General features: G+C 41.7%; 1 protein-coding gene across 1 annotated transcript in view; it reads left to right on the top strand.

Moving 5' to 3' along the window:
• Positions 1-21,063, top strand: part of FBN2 (fibrillin 2) — a 290,847-nt gene that overhangs the window by 152,654 nt on the left and 117,130 nt on the right. The window contains exons 15-24 of the mRNA XM_040344842.1: positions 118-240; positions 554-706; positions 6,250-6,303; positions 6,514-6,639; positions 8,829-8,954; positions 14,566-14,685; positions 18,191-18,328; positions 18,582-18,632; positions 19,505-19,630; positions 20,291-20,518. Of these exons, the coding sequence (XP_040200776.1) occupies positions 118-240; positions 554-706; positions 6,250-6,303; positions 6,514-6,639; positions 8,829-8,954; positions 14,566-14,685; positions 18,191-18,328; positions 18,582-18,632; positions 19,505-19,630; positions 20,291-20,518 (1,245 nt within the window). The remainder of the gene's footprint in view (positions 1-117; positions 241-553; positions 707-6,249; positions 6,304-6,513; positions 6,640-8,828; positions 8,955-14,565; positions 14,686-18,190; positions 18,329-18,581; positions 18,633-19,504; positions 19,631-20,290; positions 20,519-21,063) is intronic.

Below are 21,063 nucleotides of genomic sequence, written 5' to 3'. Positions count from 1 at the left end.
TGTATATTATCCTAAACAAAGCTTAGTGCATACGTTGTGTTTTTTGTACCTTATTGCTGGCCATCCTTCTGATTTGTCTGTATTTTATAATAAGTTATTTTACATTTAATTCCATAGATGTTGATGAGTGCCTTACTCCAGGCGTTTGTATGAATGGCCATTGTATTAATACTGAAGGATCTTTCCGCTGTGAATGTCCACCGGGGTTGGCTGTTGGGGTAGATGGTCGTGTTTGTGTGGGTAAGTATAGCATTTGTGTGGTATAAAGCTTATTATCTGCATCCTAATACCCTTTTTTATAAATAGCAGCAAAATTAACAACATAATTGATATTAAAAAACACTCAATATGTCAGAAACTATTTCTTAATACTTGAGGAATATTTCTGTGTACATTATATGACATTACAGATGTGCATTTTCTTCTTCTTTCTTCTCATGCTTCTATATTCTGATTTCTGTAATGGTAAGGACATATGCTCTTAAGATGTTTTTATTGTGTAATGGTATGAATATGCTGAGTTCTAACAGATGCTGTTTCCGTGTTTCTTTAGACACACACATGCGTAGCACTTGCTATGGAGCCATCAAGAAAGGACTTTGTGTCCGCCCATTTCCTGGAGCTGTGACCAAATCTGAGTGTTGCTGTGCCAATCCAGACTATGGATTTGGAGAACCATGCCATCCTTGCCCTCCACGAAACTCTGGTAAGCATTTTCTGTGCTTCTTTAATGTTAATTTGTTGATTTACTGTATTAAGTATTGCTTATTTTAAGTGTGTCTTTTCTCTGACAGCAAGCAAAATGTAATATATTTTAGGGTTCCTAGTTCCAGGCGCTGACAGGGGGCACTTGCCAGGTGGTTTTAATGTCTGCTGAGTTGCAATCAACCAGTGTCCAGAATATAGTGACCCATGGCAGTATGGCTTTCCATTGTGCCAACCTGACCTGCAACAGGCCATTGTGGTCCTAGCAGGAGAGCATATGAAGTAGGCTGGAACACTGCCCCAGCTAGATTTGTGCACCAACATCTGTATGTATTAGCCCTTTGAGTAGAACCGTGACTATAAAAATAAAAAAAACAAATATTCATATATATTTTAACAAGCTGCAAATAAAATTTAAAGAGCTTTAAAAAATACTTACTGATCTCTGTAGCTGAAGGCACTGTGAAGCAAATTATCCTTAAGTTCACAAAATAATTACTGTTATGCGGTCTCAGCAATTTTCTCTCTCACACTGCCTATACACCTGCTCTGTGTTTACATTACAGATTAGGACTCTTTCACACGTGTGGAAAAACAGGCAGAACCTATTGGACCCTTCAGTCTCCTCTATGGAGACTGGATCCGATCTTATCCACTAAAAACAGACAGATGGGGATTCTCATCTGTCTGGAAGATCGGATGGCAGTTGGGTGTAAACAGACAGGCGGTCCGTTTACATCCGACTGCCCATAGAGGAGAGCGGGCTGTATCTGCTCTGCATAAGTGGAGCATATAAGGACACGCCCCCCACCTGCTCAGTGGATATGGATTGTTTTAAAGTTTATTCACTTTTCATTAAGAATATGTAGATATTTTAATGTCCATAGCCTGGCCTCAGTTCAATTTGAAGTGAATTCTTATCATTGATAATGAGTACATTATACACAGAAGAAAACATGTAATTTCCAACAGTCAAATTTTTCACACATGTCTGGGGTTCATTTTTGTTCTCTTTTTGGAGATGGATAGAGTAGAAAAAGGTAGAAATATTAGTGCTGCCATTAACAACTTGGTTTTGAAAGTACTTTTAACAGGGGTGTCATCTTTATCTTTGCTACACTGCATAATTCTAAGTTACTGACTAGAGTAGCAAGAGAAAGATAAGAATGACAGTCCTGGGATTCACATTCCCAAAAATGGTCAGTTAGGGCAGCACTCTTTTTTCTACCCTGGCAAATTCCCTTTAAGGTAGGCTTGTTTCTCAAAACTGTATGCAGTCAGCTTGTGTTATTGGTAAATGAAAAGTGCAATTGTCCACTTTATATATTGTAGAGCGAATTTCATTGACCAGCAATAAGTACTTTACTAAACATGAATTTTACTGCTTATCAAGTAATGCATTAAGCCCCCTGACACCTTATAGATCGTGCATCTTGAGTAGTTAACTTAACATCATTAACATCAATGCAGAGATATGCAGTCTACAAAAAAAAAACTTACCGTATATACTCGAGTATAAGCCGACCCCAATATAAGCCAAGGCACCTCATTTTACCACAAAAAAATGGGAAAACGTATTGACTTGAGTATAAGCCTAGGGTGTCCATCTGCATGCCTCACTGTGCCTCACTTTGCCTCACTGTGTCCATGTGCATGCCTCACTGTGTCCATGCCTCACTGTGCCCATGCCTCACTGTGCCCATGACTAGACTGAAGTTTAACATGGGGTCTATGGAAGGGGTGCCCCGGATTTGAAAAATCAGTGCTCCCTAGCTGTAGGTCCCCCAGACAACAATCTTTGCACACTTGTAGAGGGGAAATGGGGCTACATGTGTGCCAAGATCCGGGTCCAGGGGACCTACGACTGGCCGAGACCAGTCCCCAAAAATTACTGGAGAAATTACCATTTAACATGGGAGTCTATGGAAGGGGTGCCCGGATTTGAAAAATATGTCTTCCCTGGCGTTAGGTCCCCCGGACAACAAAATTTGCACACTTGTAGAGAAAGAATGGGGCTACATGTATGCCAAGATTGGGGTCCAGGGGATCCTGCTGGTACCGGGTCCCCAAATTCCGGGAGATCAGGCGCAAAAAGGTGACTCGAATATAAGCCGAGGGGGGCATTTTCAGCACAAAAAAAAATTGCTGAAGAACTCGGCTTATACTCACGTATATACGGTATCTATAAGGGCCATATTTATTGCACTGCAAAATATTGGTTCACTAATCATTTGCCGCATATTCACTTGTCATTCTCCATAAAAACAAATTCACTGCCATAAAACTATCGCATTGTAACGGAAAACAGAATAGGGCAAAGAGGAGGAGGCCTGGCGGTGATCCACAAGAATCGAAATTGCAATCACTAAGCCAGCCCTTTAAAATCCTCTTCCATTCATGGAAACCCTTACTCTTCAACTTCAAACTTCCCCCCAGGAGACTGTTCACATTCTCCTCTGCTATAGGCCACCTGGGCCAAAATCGCAGTTTTTGCCATCATTAACAGAGTTTATATCCACTTATACCCTTAAAAGCAAACACCTTTTGCTGCTCGGGGACTTTAATCTGTGGGCCAACTCCGCACAGGATCCCATTGCGGACGCCTGCATCGATCACCTGGAGGGATTAGGGCTACAGCAACTTATATGCGGGCCAACACATGCTTCAGGTCACACACTCGACCTAATTTTCAGACAAAATCTGAAAATAAGCATTTTAGAAAATGAACCATTGCCATGGACAGACCACCATGCAATTAATTTCATAATCTCCAAAATTCCCCCAGTGATAAAAGCACCCAAGCCGGTGACAATACACTGGGCTAGATTTCAGAAGAAGCTCCATTCGGAACTCTTCAAATCTACCTTGGGAAACAGAATCAAAACAATCCATCCACATCAAACAGCCGCAGATACACTGGATGCCATAAACGCAGCCCTGCTACAGTCAGCCAATTTAGTAGCACCGAAACGCAAAGCCTGCATCCGAAAAAAAAAGTCCGGCTGGTTCAACAACCAGCTGTCGCTTCTGAAGCAAGAGCGCAGAAGGGCGGAAGCCGCCTGGAAAAGAAGCCCTGCAGAGGATAACCTCATCATCTACAAGGCAATAACAACACGATATCATAAAGAAATCTTCAAAGCCAAGAAACATAATTTTTCTATGGCGATTAACAGCGCCCTAAACCGAGACCCAGACCATGAATCCAGGATGTCTTGAAGTCCCCAACTCAGACACCCAAGAGTTCTGTAATGAACTATCGGATTTCTTCATCAACAAAATTGAAGGAATCCGGGAAAGCATCATGCAAAACAATACCCCCCTCAACCCCACTGTCAATCAACCACAAAACACCCACAGAAACGCTCTACAATCAACAAAGTTCACTCTGGAACCGATCTCCATCGATACCACAAAAAATATCATTGGTGCTTTGCGGAACAGCACATCGCCCAATGATATCATCCCCACCAAACTGCTGAAGGAATGTGCCGACATCCTGGCACCATCCATCACACAGCTTATAAACCAGTCATTTAAGGAAGGCATAGTGCCGTCCCTGTTGAAAGAGGGCACAATCCAGCCCATCTTGAAAAAACCTAACCTGGATCCCAAGGACCCAACTCACCGCCGTCCCATAACAAGCCTAAACGTTCTCTCCAAGATAATGGAGAAAGTAGTGGTACAACAGCTGCAACAGCATCTAGATACCCACAATCTACTGGATCCATTACAATCAGGCTTCCGTCCCGGACACGGGACAGAAACGGCCTTACTCAAAATATGGGACGATGCCCTTGAGGCCGCAGATGAAGGAGAATCTTGTCTCCTGGTTCTGCTGGACCTAAGCGCAGCCTTTGACACGGTAGACCACAAACTGTTACTGATGTGACTAGCCATGGTAGCAGGAGTCGCAGAAGGTGATTTACCATGGTTTTCTTCCTTTCTTGAAAACCGATCACAAACAGTTAAATGGGGTTCTTTCACGTCGGAAAAGCGCACAGTGTCATGTGGAGTCCCCCAAGGATCCCCCCTGTCACCGGTGCTTTTCAACATCTATCTTAGCCCTCTCTTTGATATTATCAGTAGCCAAGAACTACTCTATCACTCTTATGCAGACGACACGCAACTGTATTTTCGCATCTGCAACAAAAAGGATCATCATCCCAGTTTAGAGAAATGTCTCTCTTTGATAGAAAACTGGATGACTAGGAGTTATCTTAAACTCAACAGTTCAAAAACAGAACTCCTTATGTTTCACGCCAGCCGAAAGAGTCAACTGGCAACAACCTGGACACCGCCGCCCATTCTGGGCCAAATCATCACCCCTAGCTCCAAAGTCAAAAGTCTCGGGGTCATCTTCGACACCTTCATGACAATGGACGCACAAATAGGGTCAGTAGTCAGCGGAGCGCACCATCTGTTGCGCCTACTACGCAGACTTACTCCATTTATCCCCAAAGAAGACGTAGCAGTCGTGGTGGGAACAATCGTGAATTCCAGACTGGACTATGCTAACGCCCTGTACCTCGGACTCCCAAAGTACCAAATCTCCCGTCTGCAAGTCGTTCAGAATACGGCCGCCAGACTGGTGACTGGGAAAAAAAATGGGAATCAATCTCACCTTCGTTGAGAACCCTTCACTGGCTGCCAGTAAAAGACAGAATTGCATTTAAAGCACTCTGCCTGACACATAAGTGCATCCATGGGAAGGCTCCGCAATATCTTTGCGACAAGATAGAACCTCACAATTCGAATCGCGTTCTGCGATCCACCGACCAAAATCTGGTCAAGGTACCAAAAGCCAAATACAAGTCCAAAGGAGAAAGAAGGTTTGCTTTTCAGGGTCCTAGACTATGGAACGCTTTACCAACCAGCATTCCATTGGAGGAAAACCACCTGACTTTCAGAAGACAGATCAAAACTCTGCTCTTTTGAGGGCATGAGACACAAACAACTAGCGCCCAGAAGCGATTCAGTTCGCATGCGCCGCGATTTATAAGTTTTTCATTCATTCATTCATTCACTGCCTCGACATTCATAGGTCAGATCACATTTGCTGCCATTCATGCACATCTGGATTTTACATTTTTCAATATTCTGAGTTGCCATATTGTTCTATTCCAAAAAATGCACCAGGCCCAGTCCTGTTTGTGATATTTTTTGCTTAATAAATAGATTTTTATAGATTGAGTATGCATTGCTTTCACCTTCACCCTCATCAACCATACATATTTGCGGATTATCAGACTAATTTTATAGAACATTCACGCTTAACCCTGTTGCCAAAAAGGAGTTGTGTTAAATTTAAAAAAAAAAACACATCTACGGAGCAAATGGCTGTGAATGCAGGCAAATCTAGGCAAGCAAATGTTTCTAGATTCGTCTGTAAATTTTTGAGACATGTCCTTTTTTGTTTATCTGGATGTGTAAGCTCCATGTAGCTTTATTTTAAAGATGTGTGACTGGAAAATAGAAAAATATAGTGCTTATTGCAGGTTTGTATTTACAGGTGTATTAAATCTTTTCACTTATTTTAAAATATAGCGGAATTTCAAGGGTTATGCAGCAGCGGAATTGGCATCACTGTGGATGGAAGAGGTAACTTATGTTATATGTCATTATACCTTTGTAGTGTTAAAAAACTAAAGATTACTTACAACCCTGTGAAACATATTTTTCTTGCACACGAAAAGTGATCTGGCTCTGATTAATGTTGATATAGAAGTTGATATAAAAGTATCTTGTTCTTCCTAATTAGAAACTGAATAAAAAAAAAGCATAAATGTAAATATCACTTTCTGGTTGTAGACATCAACGAATGTGCTTTGGACCCTGACATCTGTTCCAATGGCATTTGTGAAAACCTGCGTGGAGGTTTCCGTTGTAACTGCAACAGTGGCTATGAATCAGATTCCTCTGGGAGGAGCTGTATTGGTGAGTTTACACACTAACATTTACTAATGAAGCTTATTACATTTATCATCTTGCAAAATATAACTAGAAACAATGAACTACTGCTAGAATAGAGTGGCTTATTACCTGAAAGGTTTCCAGTCACCAGATTGGAGGCAGGGGGAGTCAAAACTAAGCTTTCATTTGACTGTTTTTTTCTTTTTTTAAAGTTATGGTTTATTGGTCTGAGAGACCATGTAAGTAAACCCACTGGTAGGCCATAAAGAAGAAAAGAAGAGGAGACTTTAAATATTAACACACCTAAAGGATTTCCTTTTTTTTCTGTTGCGTTCAAGGTCAGCCCCTTGTAAGGTCCTCCTCCTCTTTAAAAGTTATTAAAAAAAAAAAACAGGTTTGCTTCACAAGAGGACCAATTCACAGTATCTCATTATTTGTTACCTCAACACTTGGCAACATGTCACACACAGTGCAGTGTATCCCAATAAACCAAGGCGGCACAGCACCACCATCTGTGCATTGCAATCCTCTCTGTAAAATAATAATTAGTGCATGTCCAGTTTTTCACATAATCAGGAGAAAAAAAATAGGCTGCCTTACAGCAGCAGGCATTAACATAGAATAGCATGTTACACAAACTTGCATTAATGCAATGCAATGCAATGCAATGTGTGAATAAGTCCTGCTAGTTAGTATTTTCCTCTACTGTTATCTCTGATGGAACACTGTCTGGATGGGCTCGTCGGTTTGAAGCGAACACAAATTTTCTAAGCTAATAGTACGCAGTGTAGACACCCAAATCTATGCTGGCTTTGTATTTTTTATTAGTCTTATTGTGGTGAAAAATGCAAGATCATAAATTTATTTTTTGTTTAATCCTGAGCACAAAATCTAAGCTTCCTGGGTGTGTTTTTAAAAATATTTTGAATGCTTAAAGCTCTGGAAAAGATTATAAAAAATATATGAATTGTTACATAAAAAAGTCTAAGGTAATGCATTGGCATGGGCTGTCTTAGTATCTAAAGGGCTCTAGGCTTGTGATAGTGTTCTGCTTCCTGGCTCTGTACATATGCCTTTCTAACCTTGTCTCGTCATGGATTCTGCTTTAACAGGATAACAGTTTACTCTTTGATTGGAGTCTGCCTTGACCCTAGCTTGGAAGACCGATTCCCCGCTGATCTGAATGGACTATTTACTAAATGCTGCCTGCCCAAACCCTTGCTAGGATATGCACTCTGTCTCTGCCTGCTGCAAGCCAGCCTAGGTCATTGCATGATTGGTGTCCTGTCAGTCACTGGTCCTGATTGTAATTTGAAGCCATCTGATATTTTACATTACGTTCTCATGCTCTGGGTTGCTGGGTTGTTTTGTTCTGTTTTGAAAATACAGCTCCACACCTTAAGTCCTGGGGGCATCCAAGTACTAGTAGTCATACTAGCCTATAGGAGCTATAGGTTAAACTGTGCACTAGTCTGGCAGAATAGGACGCAAACCCGTAAACCTTACAAAGAGTTTGATTATCCTAACTACAGCCTGCAGGTACATACTTTTAGAATATTGAGATACTGTGTAAATAATCTTATATGAAAAGACTCTGCTGCCAATAGCCACATGCCAACTGCACCCAATAGTAAATCCAGCTCTGTGAATTTGTATCTGATTTGCAGACCCCTGTCTGATTGAATAAAAGGGGTAAAATTTAATGTAGGACTTTAGCTTAGACACATTAAAGACTTGGCAGGTGGTTATTGGAAGTTTTGATATGTGCTGAGTATTTATGTATACCTTTGTATTTACGGTAGAAGCAACTACATAGGTGATATTTCTTTCCTTTATGTTATTGATGCTGAAGACCGTGAATAAACAGGTAAGGTGTTGTTTTCCTGCTTTGAAGTGGGGTGGCATAAGACAGTTGGCTTAAGCTTGGTAAACAAGGGTAGTTTTTTTTTCTATTCAGCCAGTTCAGTGTTGAATGAAACAAAAAACTGTCAGATCCCTGTATTAACACAACAATTTGTGATGCAGGGATCTTTCCTGCTGAATATTAGTATTCCTGCTGAAATGGGCAATTTTTGGTACTTGTGTACCAGGCTGTAGAGGGAGAAGAGTGCAAACCTGGCTGTAATGACAAAACTCTTAGTTTACACTTTGGACTGGAATTGAGAAAGCAGAACAGTAAAATAAACGTGAACGCATCCTTCTTTATTTTTCAGACATTGATGAATGTTTGGTAAACAGACTGCTATGTGACAATGGTCTGTGCCGAAACACACCAGGAAGTTTCAGCTGCACATGTCCTAAGGGATACTTATTCAGGACTGACACTGAAACCTGCGAAGGTAATTTCCTTATATTGTTTTATGCTTAAAGTAATGGGAAAAACACAGAGCTGCTATAAAAAAATTCTAGTGGCAGACACGTATATAGTAATCCATTACATAATTACAGTTTGGTTAAAAAAAGACATAGGTCCATCAAGCTTACTACTTTCTGAATCACTGACCTGGAACTATGTAGTAGAGTCAAAGTAAAATTCTGAACTGCATAATTGTCAGATGGATCAACACTGGGAGTGACTCTTTTAGTAAGTGTGGTTTAAAAGAGACATGGCAAGAAATAAATAAAAAAATATACCTGTGACAGTCACCTCCAAAGGACTTATAAAAAACAGTGGGCCAGATTCACGTAGAAGTGCGGCGGCGTAACGTATCGTAGATACGTTACACCGCCGCAAGTTTTCATCGCAAGTGCCTGATTCACAAAGCACTTGCAATGAAAACCTACGCTGGCGGCCTCCGGCGTAAGCCCGCGTAATTCAAAGGGGCGTGTGCTATTTAAATTAGACGCCGTCGTATCTCTTTTGTGAATCTGGCCCAGTTTTCTTTACAATTGGTTTTAGGCCCAAGAATATGCTGAGTTTTGTGAGGATTTTGTTAAGAAGAATCTTCTATATTCAGATCTTTGGATATGAATAAAAGTCATTTATTGTCGCCAGATAAATAGCTTCTGAGCCTGACTAAAGCAAGACATGCTCATCCATAAATCCATGTTAAGGCTCAGTACAGGATTATCATTAATATATAGTGTTCTATATAGATATTTTAGATCTTAAATATATAGACTTCAATCCTAAAAGCATGTATGATAGATAGCTAAAGGTTTGTGAATTTTCCCACCTACACTTATATGGCCAAAGCTACTGTATGTTGGCACCCCCTCCCAATTACTGAGGTTAGCCATTTCCAGGGAAGGCAATTCTTAATTCTACAGCATACAAAGAAACTGAGCATTTCTGCTACGGTAATAGTTACATAGTTGCATAGTTAGTCAGGTTGAAAAAAGACACAAGTCCATCCAGTTCAACCACAAAAAATAAACAAACAAAATAAAAAACACAGTACAATCCCATACACCCAACTCCATACCCACAGTTGACCCAGAGGAAGGCAAAAAACCCCAGCAGAGCATGATCCAATTTGCTACAGCAGGAGAAAAAATTCCTTCCTGATCCCCCGAGAGGCAATCGGATTTTCCCTGGATCAACTTTACCTACAAAACTTAGTACTCAGTTATTTTATGTACATTTAGGAAAGTATCCAGGCCTTTCTTAAAGCAATCTACTGAGCTGGCCAGAACCACCTCTGGAGGGAGTCTGTTCCACATTTTCACAGCTCTTACTGTGAAAAAACCTTTCCGTATTTGGAGGTGAAATCTCTTTTCCTCTAGACGTAAAGAGTGCCCCCTTGTCCTCAGTGTTGACCGTAAAGTGAATAACTCAACACCAAGTCCACTGTATGGACCTCTTATATATTTGTACATGTTGATCATATCCCCCCTAATTCTCCTCTTCTCAAGAGTGAATAAATTCAGTTCCTCTAATCTTTCCTCATAGCTGAGCTCCTCCATGCCTCTATGGTAATGGTTTGGGGAAGGTTCTTTCTGTGTCTATGTACACAAAGCCAGGTCTGTAAAGACATGGTTTAACAAGTGTGGTGTAAGTGGTCTGCAGACATGAGTAGTCTGTAGAGACCCCATGACTTCCACCCTAATGGACCCAATTGGGATGAATTGGAATAGCAACTGCAAGCCAAGCCCATTTTCAGGGAAGAGTGGAGGCTGTTTTAGCCTTAAAGAGGATGCCAATTCAAAATATTGCCTATGTCTTTTGGAATGGGATATCCAACAAGCTCATATGTATAAAGGTGTGAAGATCGGGTAACCACAGGCTTTTAATCTTATAGTAAATTTCAAGGTGAGTAATTCAAAAAACGGAGGTATATAATACAATTTATTATTATTAGTGCCTAATAAACAGAGTGCTTATGTGAATTAATCTAAAATTAGCCACATAAAATCATAGGGCCAAATCCTCAGCCAGGCGGCGTAACTTAACTTTCAGCAGTTAAGTTACACTGACTTAAAGTTTTTACCTAAGTGCCTGATCCACAAAGCACTTACGTAAAAATTTCAAGCCGTGTAAGTTAAGTGCCGCCGTCGTAAGGCGTTCCTCCTCTCCGGGGGGCGTTTACAATTTAAATGAGGCGCGCTCCCGCGCCGGCCGTACTGCGCATGCGTGTGACGTCATTTTCCCGACGTGCATCGCGCGAACGTAATTGACGCCGGGCGGCTTTGTGGATTGCGACGGGACACTAAAGTTGAGACGGGTGAAAAAAAGACGCGCCGGGAAAACAAATAATTTAAAAAAAAAATGACAGCGTCGCTCAGCATGCATTCCTGAGAATTCCATGCCAATTTTCAACGAAAAAACCGGCATGGGTTCCCCCCCCCAGGAGCATACCAGGCCCTTAGGTCTGTTATGGGTTGTAAGGAGACCCCCCTCCGCCGAAAAATCGACGTAGGGGGTCCCCCTACAATCCATACCAGACCCGTATCCAAAGCACGCTACCCGGCCGGTCAGGAATGGGAGTGGGGACGAGCGAGCGTCCCCCCCCCTCCTGAGCCGTGCCAGGCCGCATGCCCTCAACATGGGGGGGTTGGGTGCTCTGGGGCAGGGGGGCGCACTGCGGGCCCCCCCACCCCAGAGCACCCTGTCCCCATGTTGATGAGGACAGGACCTCTTCCCGACAACCCTTGCCGTTGGTTGTCGGGGTATGCGGGCGGGGGCTTATCGGAATCTGGGAGTCCCCTTTAATAGGGGGGCCCCCAGATACCGGCCCCCCACCCTAAGTGAATGGATATGGGGTACATCGTACCCCTATCCATTCACCTGTAGGCAAAAAGTAAAAGTTATTAAACACACATAACAAGGGTTTTTAAAATAATTTATTATTCTGCTCCGAATGCCCCCCCTGTCTTCGTTATTAGCTCAATTACCAGGGGGGGCTTCTTCTTCCACTCTCCGGGGGTCTTCTCCGCTCTCCGGGGGGGGGTTTCTTCTTCCGCTCTCCGGGGGGGGGCTTCTTCCATCTTCTCCCCTCTTCCGCTGTTGACTCGGCGAACCCCGGTTCTTCTGCAGATGTCCGGTGCCTTCTTCTTCAGCGCTGGCTGCCTGCTATGTTTGTGTGTTAGCTCGATTTCAAACAGGCAGCCGGCGCGGTCTTCTGTGACGTCAGGGTCTTCTCTTCCCTTCTTCCGATGTTGACTCGTCGCCTGTTGTCGCTGTAATGATGGAAGCGCGCCTTGCATCCCATTTATATAGGCATCACCGTCCCATCATGCTCCGGCAGGTACCCACGTGGTGGGTGCCTACCCACGTGCACCCACCACGTGGGTACCTACCGGAGCATGATGGGACGGTGATGCCTATATAAATGGGATGCAAGGCGCACTTCCATCATTACAGCGACAACAGGCGACGAGTCAACATCGGAAGAAGGGAAGAGAAGACCCTGACGTCACAGAAGACCGCGCCGGCTGCCTGTTTGAAATCGAGCTAACACACAAACATAGCAGGCAGCCAGCGCTGAAGAAGAAGGCACCGGACATCTGCAGAAGAACCGGGGTTCGCCGAGTCAACAGCGGAAGAGGGGAGAAGATGGAAGAAGCCCCCCGGAGTCCGGAGAAGCCCCCCCCCGGAGAGCGGAAGAAGAAACCCCCCCCGGAGAGCGGAGAAGACCCCCGGAGAGTGGAAGAAGAAGCCCCCCCTGGTAATTGAGCTAATAACGAAGACAGGGGGGGCATCCGGAGCAGAATAATAAATTATTTTAAAAACCCTTGTGTTGTGTGTTTAATAACTTTTACTTTTTGCCTACAGGTGAATGGATAGGGGTACGATGTACCCCATATCCATTCACTTAGGGTGGGGGGCCGGTATCTGGGGGCCCCCTTATTAAAGGGGACTCCCAGATTCCGATAAGCCCCCGCCCGCATACCCCGACAACCAACGGCAAGGGTTGTCGGGAAGAGGTCCTGTCCTCATCAACATGGGGACAGGGTGCTCTGGGGTGGGGGGGCCCGCAGTGCGCCCCCCTGCCCCAGAGCACCCAACCCCCCCATGTTGAGGGCATGCGGCCTGGCACGGCTCAGGAGGGGGGGGGACGCTCGCTCGTCCCCACTCCCATTCCTGACCGGCCGGGTAGCGTGCTTTGGATACGGGTCTGGTATGGATTGTAAGGGGACCCCCTACGTCGATTTTTCGGTGGAGGGGGGTCTCCTTACAACCCATAACGGACCTAAGGGCCTGGTATGCTCCTGGGGGGGAACCCATGCCGGTTTGGATTTTACAAATTGCCGTGGAGTTCTCCCTCGGGAATGCATACCAAATGCCGTCGCTTGAATGGGCCTTTACAAGGTGTGACTAACTTTACACTTTGTAAAAGCAGCCCTAGTTTTACACCAGGCAAACTAACACTTACGGCGAAAAAACTAGGCACAAAAGCTTTGAGGATCGCCCTAAGTGCTAATTTGCATACTAGAAGAGGCATTTCGACTCGAAATGGCCCCAGTGGCGGATGCGGTACTGCATCCTAAGATCCGGCAGTGTAAGTCCCTTACAGATGTCGGATCTTTTGCCTAACTTAGGAAAACTGCTTCTGAGGATCAGTTCCAAAATTAGAACCAGAGATACGACGGCTTACGCCGGAGTATCTCTTTTGTGGATATGGCCCATAGTTTCAACCCTTTTTGTAAAACCAACACTTCTAAGTTTTTAGTGGGGCAATGTAAAAGGCAGAATTTATGAGCAAATTAACCCACAACCCACAAGCAGATTTCATGTGCTTCCTAATTTAACATCAAAAAACATAAAATTAATTGGTTCATAAGGATTATTATACTTTGTACGATCATATGAAATGAGCAGTCAGACAGGTGGAGCAATTCAAGAAATTAAAAACCGGATTTGTAGAACCCCCTCCTCAAAATGTCCTGCCTGAGCAGATTGAAGCCAGGGAACTAGGTGTTTTCCCAGGATGAAAGTGAAGAAAAAAGCGGACATAGACTTTTTCTGGGTATCGGACATTGTACTATGATCCTTGCCTGTGGAATAAAGCACACAATAAAATATGAGTAAAGTTATGAATTCCCTTTGTGGTGTTATGCAGTTATAAACTCTATATTGCTGGAGATTCACAGCCTCCCTGTGCCTATCGCAGAAATTAAAATCTGAAAATGTTACACGTTTACTAGCATTTCAAAGTTCCATACTCAAAAATTGAATAAAGTCAGGAAATGGACAGCAGAAATAGCAGGGTTTTTTTTTTTAAATACTTTACTGAAAAAGCCCAGTTTACCCGCTCAAAAGAACAATTAGTTGAGATAGTAGCGAAAAAAATTAGATGTGCCAACGTTTTATGACTTGACAACATAAGTAATGCCAGTCTTCAAACTTTACACACTACTACTATTATTACAAAGCCTGACTCAAAACTTTGCAAGTACTCCATGACAGAAACCTTAGCAGAACTATCTGAATATTTCAGTTTATATTTTTCAGAATTTCCTTTCTTTCATAACTAAGTCCTAACCAAAAGTATGCTGGTTATTTTACAGATGTAAATGAATGTGAAAGTAGTCCATGTGCTAATGGTGCATGTAAGAATATTCTTGGCTCATTTCACTGCGAGTGCTCTCCTGGAAGTAAACTGGATTCCACTGGCCTTATTTGCATAGGTAGGTATTTCTGTTTATTCCAGAAATGTTATACTCCCATTAGCATATTTACACTTAATTGGTTACATTGGAAGCACCATTTTATCTTGAGACAGAAGGGCTGATTTACTGAAGACAAATAGCTTGACACTTTCCAAGAGAGGTTGTACTTTGCAAATGTATTTTAGTGAACTAGTGGAAGCTCTACTTACTTCCATCATCCAATCATGTGCAAGCAAAAAATTGTGTGTGTGACTGTATATATATATATATATATATATATATATATATATATATATATATATACATATATATATATATACATATATATATATATATATATACATATATATATATATATATATACATATATATATATATATATATATATACACACACACTTGCTGACCGCACACTGTTGCTTTACTGCTACAGTACAATGCGGTATATACCGTATTTATCGGGGTATAGCGCGCTCCCTCGTATAGCGAGCACCCCTAAAGTTGCCCCGAATTCCTGTGGAAAAACATTTTTTTGTACTTACAGTTTTTGTGTCTTGTGCGGCGGCCTCGTCGGGTCCGGCGTCCGTCTGCGGCTTCGGGTGTCCTCTTCATCGGGTCCGGCGTCCTTCTGCGGCGTCCTCGCGTCCTCCCCGCTCGTTTCCCGCGCCAAGTTTGAATACTGCACCAACATATACAGAGCGCAGTACACTCGTGTATTGTCGGGCAGGCTCGGCTTCTCTCGCACTGACGTCCTGTACATCCAGGACGTACATCCAGGACTGCCCGACAATACACAAGTGTACTGCGCTCGGTATATGTCGGCGCAGTATTCAAAACTCGGCGCGGGAAAGCGGGTATCGGCATATACCGCACACCCACGATTTTGCCCTGATTTTCAGGGCAAAAAAGTGCGCGTTATACGCTGATAAATACGGTATATGTGTGGTTTTGCTTTTGCGGGTTGGGGGCATGCGCAGCGCACCACAGGTGTGCCAGCTGTGCTTTGATTAGTCACAGCACAAGCTGATCAGTGAGTGCCAGACAATAAATGACCACCGGCAACCACTGATTGGCGAGGAGGAAGGCAAGACAGAGCTCTGTAAATTTACAACGCTGAGCTCTGTCCTGTCAGCAGGGATATGCCAGTTTTTGTTTCCCTGCAAAGCACCTTACAGCACACATTTAAACACCGGTTAGGCACACATTTAACCCTTTGATCGCCCTACATGTTAACTCCTTCCCAGCCAGTGTCATTAGTACAGTAACAGTGTATATTTTTAGCACTGATCACTGTATTAGTGTCACTGGTTCCCATAAAGTGTCAAAAGGGTCAGTTTGTGACAGATTGCCTGCCATACTATCACAATCATGCTATAAGTTTCTGATCACCACCATTGCTAGTATAAAAATAAATAAATAAATACAAATTCTAATATCTATACCATAGTTTGCAGACACTTTTGTGCAAACCGATCAATATACATTTATTGGGATTTGTTTACCAAAAATATGTAGCAGAACACATGTTGGCTTAAATTCATGAAGAAGTTTGATTTTTTATGGAATATGTTTTATAGCAGAAAGTAAAAAATATAGTTGTTTTTTCAAAAATGTTGGTCTTTTTTAGTTTATAGCGCACAAAATAAAACAAAAACAGTCAGCTATTACTCATGATTCACTAACCGCTCAGTGGTTCCTTTTAATGGAGTTAAAGATAGGCATATAGTGTCCTCACTCCGCCAAGACTCCTATGTCCCGATGTCACCCTCCAAATTTGCAGATGTACATACAGAAATGGAGATAGAACACACCCAATCTAGTGCTCTTTGTTTAAATATTTATTACGCTTAAACAAAAGTAATTCACTTACAATAAAATGTGTTACGTCCATCTGATGTCCAAACCACTGCTTGTTATGATCTTACTGATAAAGCATGGGTAATAGAATTAAGGTGAGTTGCTAGTGAAGCACGAGTGGTAGCTGACTGTTTTTTTTTATTTTGTGTGCTATAAATGAAAAAAGGCAGAACATTTCGAAAAAAAAACAATATTGTTTACTTTCTGCTATAAATCATATTCCAAAAAAATCTAACTTCTTTATGAATTTAGGCCAACATTTATTCTGCTACATATGTTTGGTAAAAAAAATTGCGCATATTGATTGGTTTGTGCAAAAGTGTCTGCAAACTATGGTATATATATTAGAATTTGTATTTATTTATTTATTTTTATACTAGCAATGGTAGTGAAGCATAATTAGTGGTTGACAATGAAACTGCAAAAATGTTCACATGGTGATGGATCATTTACCATTTTTTTATGGACTATTTTATATGACAGAGTAATTGATATGATCACTTCATATGGACATGTATGCACTTTATTAATTATATGCTGGGATAGATATCATTTAGCACAGTTTTGACAGTTGGGTTCACCTAAATCGTGTTTTGATGTATTCATTTTATAATTTGACGTTGTGTTACACTGTTTAATTGTGTTTTAGAATCTTCTGTAGAATGTGATGGATTAAATTTCATTGTGGGAGCAGCAATTTTGTTTTTCGCACAGATAATTGCTAATTGACTTTGCTTGTTTTTTTAAGGCTTTTATTAATGTCTGTGTCCTTGCTTGGGAGATTTCCCCGTGCTTACTGTCCTGACAACTTTACAAAATCTCACTGTTGGCAACGTTTAGGCCTCGTACACACGACCGAGAATCTCGTCGTAAAAGAAACATCGTTTTCCTTGACGAGGTTCTTGTCAGGCTTGACGAGAATCTTGTCAAGCTTTCCTTGCATACACACTGTCAAGACAAAATCTCGTCGTTCTCAAATGCGGTGACGTACAACACGTACGACGGCACTATAAAGAGGGAAGTTAGACTCCACTGGTGCCACCCTTGGGGCTGCTTTTGCTAATCTCATGTTACTGCGTGTTAAGCAAAAGTTTGGTGAGAGACGATTCGCGCTTTTCAGTCTGTTACAGCGTGACGAATGTGCTATCTCCATTACGAATGCTACTTTTACCGAAGGTGCGCCCCTGTCTCATACTTTATTTTGAGCAAGCGCGGGTTTCTAAGCATACACATGAACGTGTTTCTCATCGTAAACCAGCCCGACAAGAAACATGAAGATGAAATTGAGACTCCTGACGAGAAAAAAGAGAGCATGTTCTCTTTTTTCTCGTCGAGATCCACAATAGTTTTCTCGATGAAAAACATACACACGACCAATTTTCTCGGCAAAAATGCTCTGCCAGCATTTTTCTTGATGGATTTTGCCGAGGAAAACGTTTGTGTGTACGAGGCCTCACTGTCAACCTGCACCATTTTTAAGGCAGTGCACCACAACATACTGTATGAAATGTGCTTTGTGGCATGCTGCGGAGCCAAGATGCTGTACTGTGCATTGAGGTGTCATATCAAATATCAGAAAAAAAATTAATTACAGCAATTCATGTAAATTACCTATACATTTATCACAGTTTGATGCCAAATGTAACATATACATTCTTCATTTATAGATAGTCTTAAAGGAACCTGCTGGCTCAATATCCAAGATGGTCGCTGTGAGGTCAATATAAATGGAGCAACGCTCAAGTCAGAATGTTGTGCTAGTCTAGGAGCTGCATGGGGCAGTCCTTGTGAGAGATGTGAAATTGGTACGTTATTTACTAGTGCCTTATTACTAAATTGATAAATGTTAGAATGCAATATTAATATAAAAAATAAAGATGGCATTTAATATTTAATCATACTAAATTGTGTATTTTTACATAATTATTGTCATTTTCACGGTGCCATCATTTATACTAAAGATCTCAAACACCAACAGTTCACAACCTCCTGCTTTGAATTTTATAGAAGTTTGGTTCCAAGTAATGTTGAGCTAAACAATTTTATTCTTTATTGTAGATACTGCTTGTCCCAGGGGATATGCCAGAGTCAAAGGGATTTCATGTGAAGGTATTTTTTGAATAGTTTTGTGCAATTTCTTAATATTTCAATGTTTATAACATTTAATAAGGTGTCATTATGAGGTGTGTGAAGTATATGTAAATCCTAGCACTGAACTTCTCTTATTTGCAAACTTTTGGTCTGTTAAGTATAGTTTTCTGGTACAATATATTTTATTAAGGCAAACAGAAAGGTACATCCATAGAAATCCCACGCAGTCGATACAAATAGTAAGCACAATTAAGAGCCATATAAAGCTACAAACAGAACATGCTCATAGATGTATTATATCAAACTACAATGTTCTCCCAATCGAGGCCGCGGGACAACACAGGGTGCCTGGGCCCTCAGGTCCAAGGGATAATTACAGGGTGTGGAATAGTCCACTGAAGAAACTAAAAACAAACAAAAAAGAGGGAAAGGAGGGGAGGAAGGGAGGAAAAGTTGACGAAAAGAAGAAGAGAGGAAAGAAGAGGCAAGATGAAAGAGAGCGAGTAAGTTCCCCCTGGCCGGGGAATGGATGTGTGTCTGCAGTCATGGGCACACCCCTGGCAGTTGTGTCTGTTTATCTGCTGCATCCCAATAGACATGAATTGGACTGCCTGCACTTGGATGCACAGAACACCTATGCAACTTGTGTGGCCAAAGATGGCTAATTACTGAATTTGATTAATTCTGTTTAATTAGTGATAGATGAGTCTTTACATTAGGCCTTCTGAAAATAATTTGCAATAAAATGCATTTCTGCTCAGCATATTTTGAACTTACAAAGTGTCACAAGAGGCCCACTACTAGACTACTGTATAGGGGGAAATAATGTGCCTGTCAAAACTCTTATATTTAAATGACATTCAGGTAAATTTCTATTCTTTGTTCTTTAGATGTCAATGAGTGTGAGGTGTTTCCAGGCGTGTGCCCCAATGGAATTTGTCGAAATAGTAAAGGATCTTTCATCTGCGAGTGTCCTGAAGGGTTCACATTGGATGGTACAGGGAGAATCTGCCTAGGTAACCATTTATTTTTTGTTGCACATATGTGTGTTTATTATGGAATCAGAAATTAATTTAAATTCCAGCTTCCGAAGATGTTTTTGTTTTAGAAAGAATGGAGAAGAATTTGAATCTTTGTCTGGGTTTTTTTTTGCAGTCTGTATTTTCATTTATTAGATTTCCCATTTCAGCCTGGACATGAAGTGATAGGGAAGGGTGTCTTTTTGTCCCATTGACAACCACTGTTATCACTGGTGGAGAAAATTAGGTAAAAGCTCCAAAATGGGCTCACTTACAGGAAGACATAACTAGCAGAAGTGTTTGCTAGATTTGTGTTACATTTTTTTTCACATACTGTTTTCTTTAGTCGATTATTATATGTCTTTTTACAGCATGGTTAACGTTAAAAACAGGAACCAATAGAAAACAAGGCATTTGGTTATAAAGGCCAATCAGTTGTTATATATATTTAAAAAAGGGAAAATCTGGCTGTTATTAACAAATCCTTCATAACATTTGCTCCACTTCCATAATGAACACATATGCAACAGTTACAGTATTTTTTTGTGTATTGAGCCCTGACTTTACTTAGATCAACATGATCAGTTTTTAAGAAAAATATAAATGGCGTGCTTCATCTGGATAACACAGTAAATGGTTTATATTACATTATTGCAGATCTACGTATGGAGCAGTGTTTCCTAAAATGGGATGAAGACGAATGTGTTCTGCCAGTTCCTGGAAGATTCAGGTTGGATGCCTGCTGCTGTACTGTAGGAGCTGCCTGGGGTGCAGAGTGTGGGGAGTGCCCTAAGCCTGGTACCCCTGAATATGAAATCTTATGTCCTAGGGGACCAGGATTTACCAACAGAGGAGATGTTCTATCAGGGAGACCCTTCTACAAAGGTAAACCACCAAGCCACTGATATATACATATATATATATATATATATATTTATTTTTTAACTAACTATCTAACAAACATATTTGTATCTCCTCCACCTTCTGAATATGGAGAAACAGATAAATAAAAAATGACTATTGCTACTCCCTTCCCCACATCTCCATAGGCTATCCCCTCTTCAGTCTATCATTAATGTTGCTGCCAGACTCATCTACCTATCAGTGTCTGCCACCCCTCTCTGCCAATTCCTACACTGGCACCCGATCACCCAGCAAATTAAATTCAAAATACTAACCACAACATACAAAGCCATTTACAACTCTGCCCAAGCTACATCACCAATCTTATCTCCAAATATCACCCAAACCGTCCTCCCTGCTTCTTTCAAGGCCTCCTGCTCTCAAGCTCCCTTGTCTCCTCCTCCCATGCTTGTCTCCAGGATTTTTCCAGAGCCTCTCACATGCTCTGGAACTCTTTACTTCAATATCTCCTACTCTAGCTGCCATCAGGCAATCCCTGAAAACTCATCTCTTCAGGGAAGCCTATC

Source organism: Rana temporaria, chromosome 1 (assembly GCF_905171775.1).
Source record: "Rana temporaria chromosome 1, aRanTem1.1, whole genome shotgun sequence".
Lineage (NCBI taxonomy): Eukaryota > Metazoa > Chordata > Amphibia > Anura > Ranidae > Rana > Rana temporaria.
The sequence above is the reverse complement of the archived record's forward strand: the minus strand, read 5'-3'. Positions and strand labels throughout refer to the sequence as shown.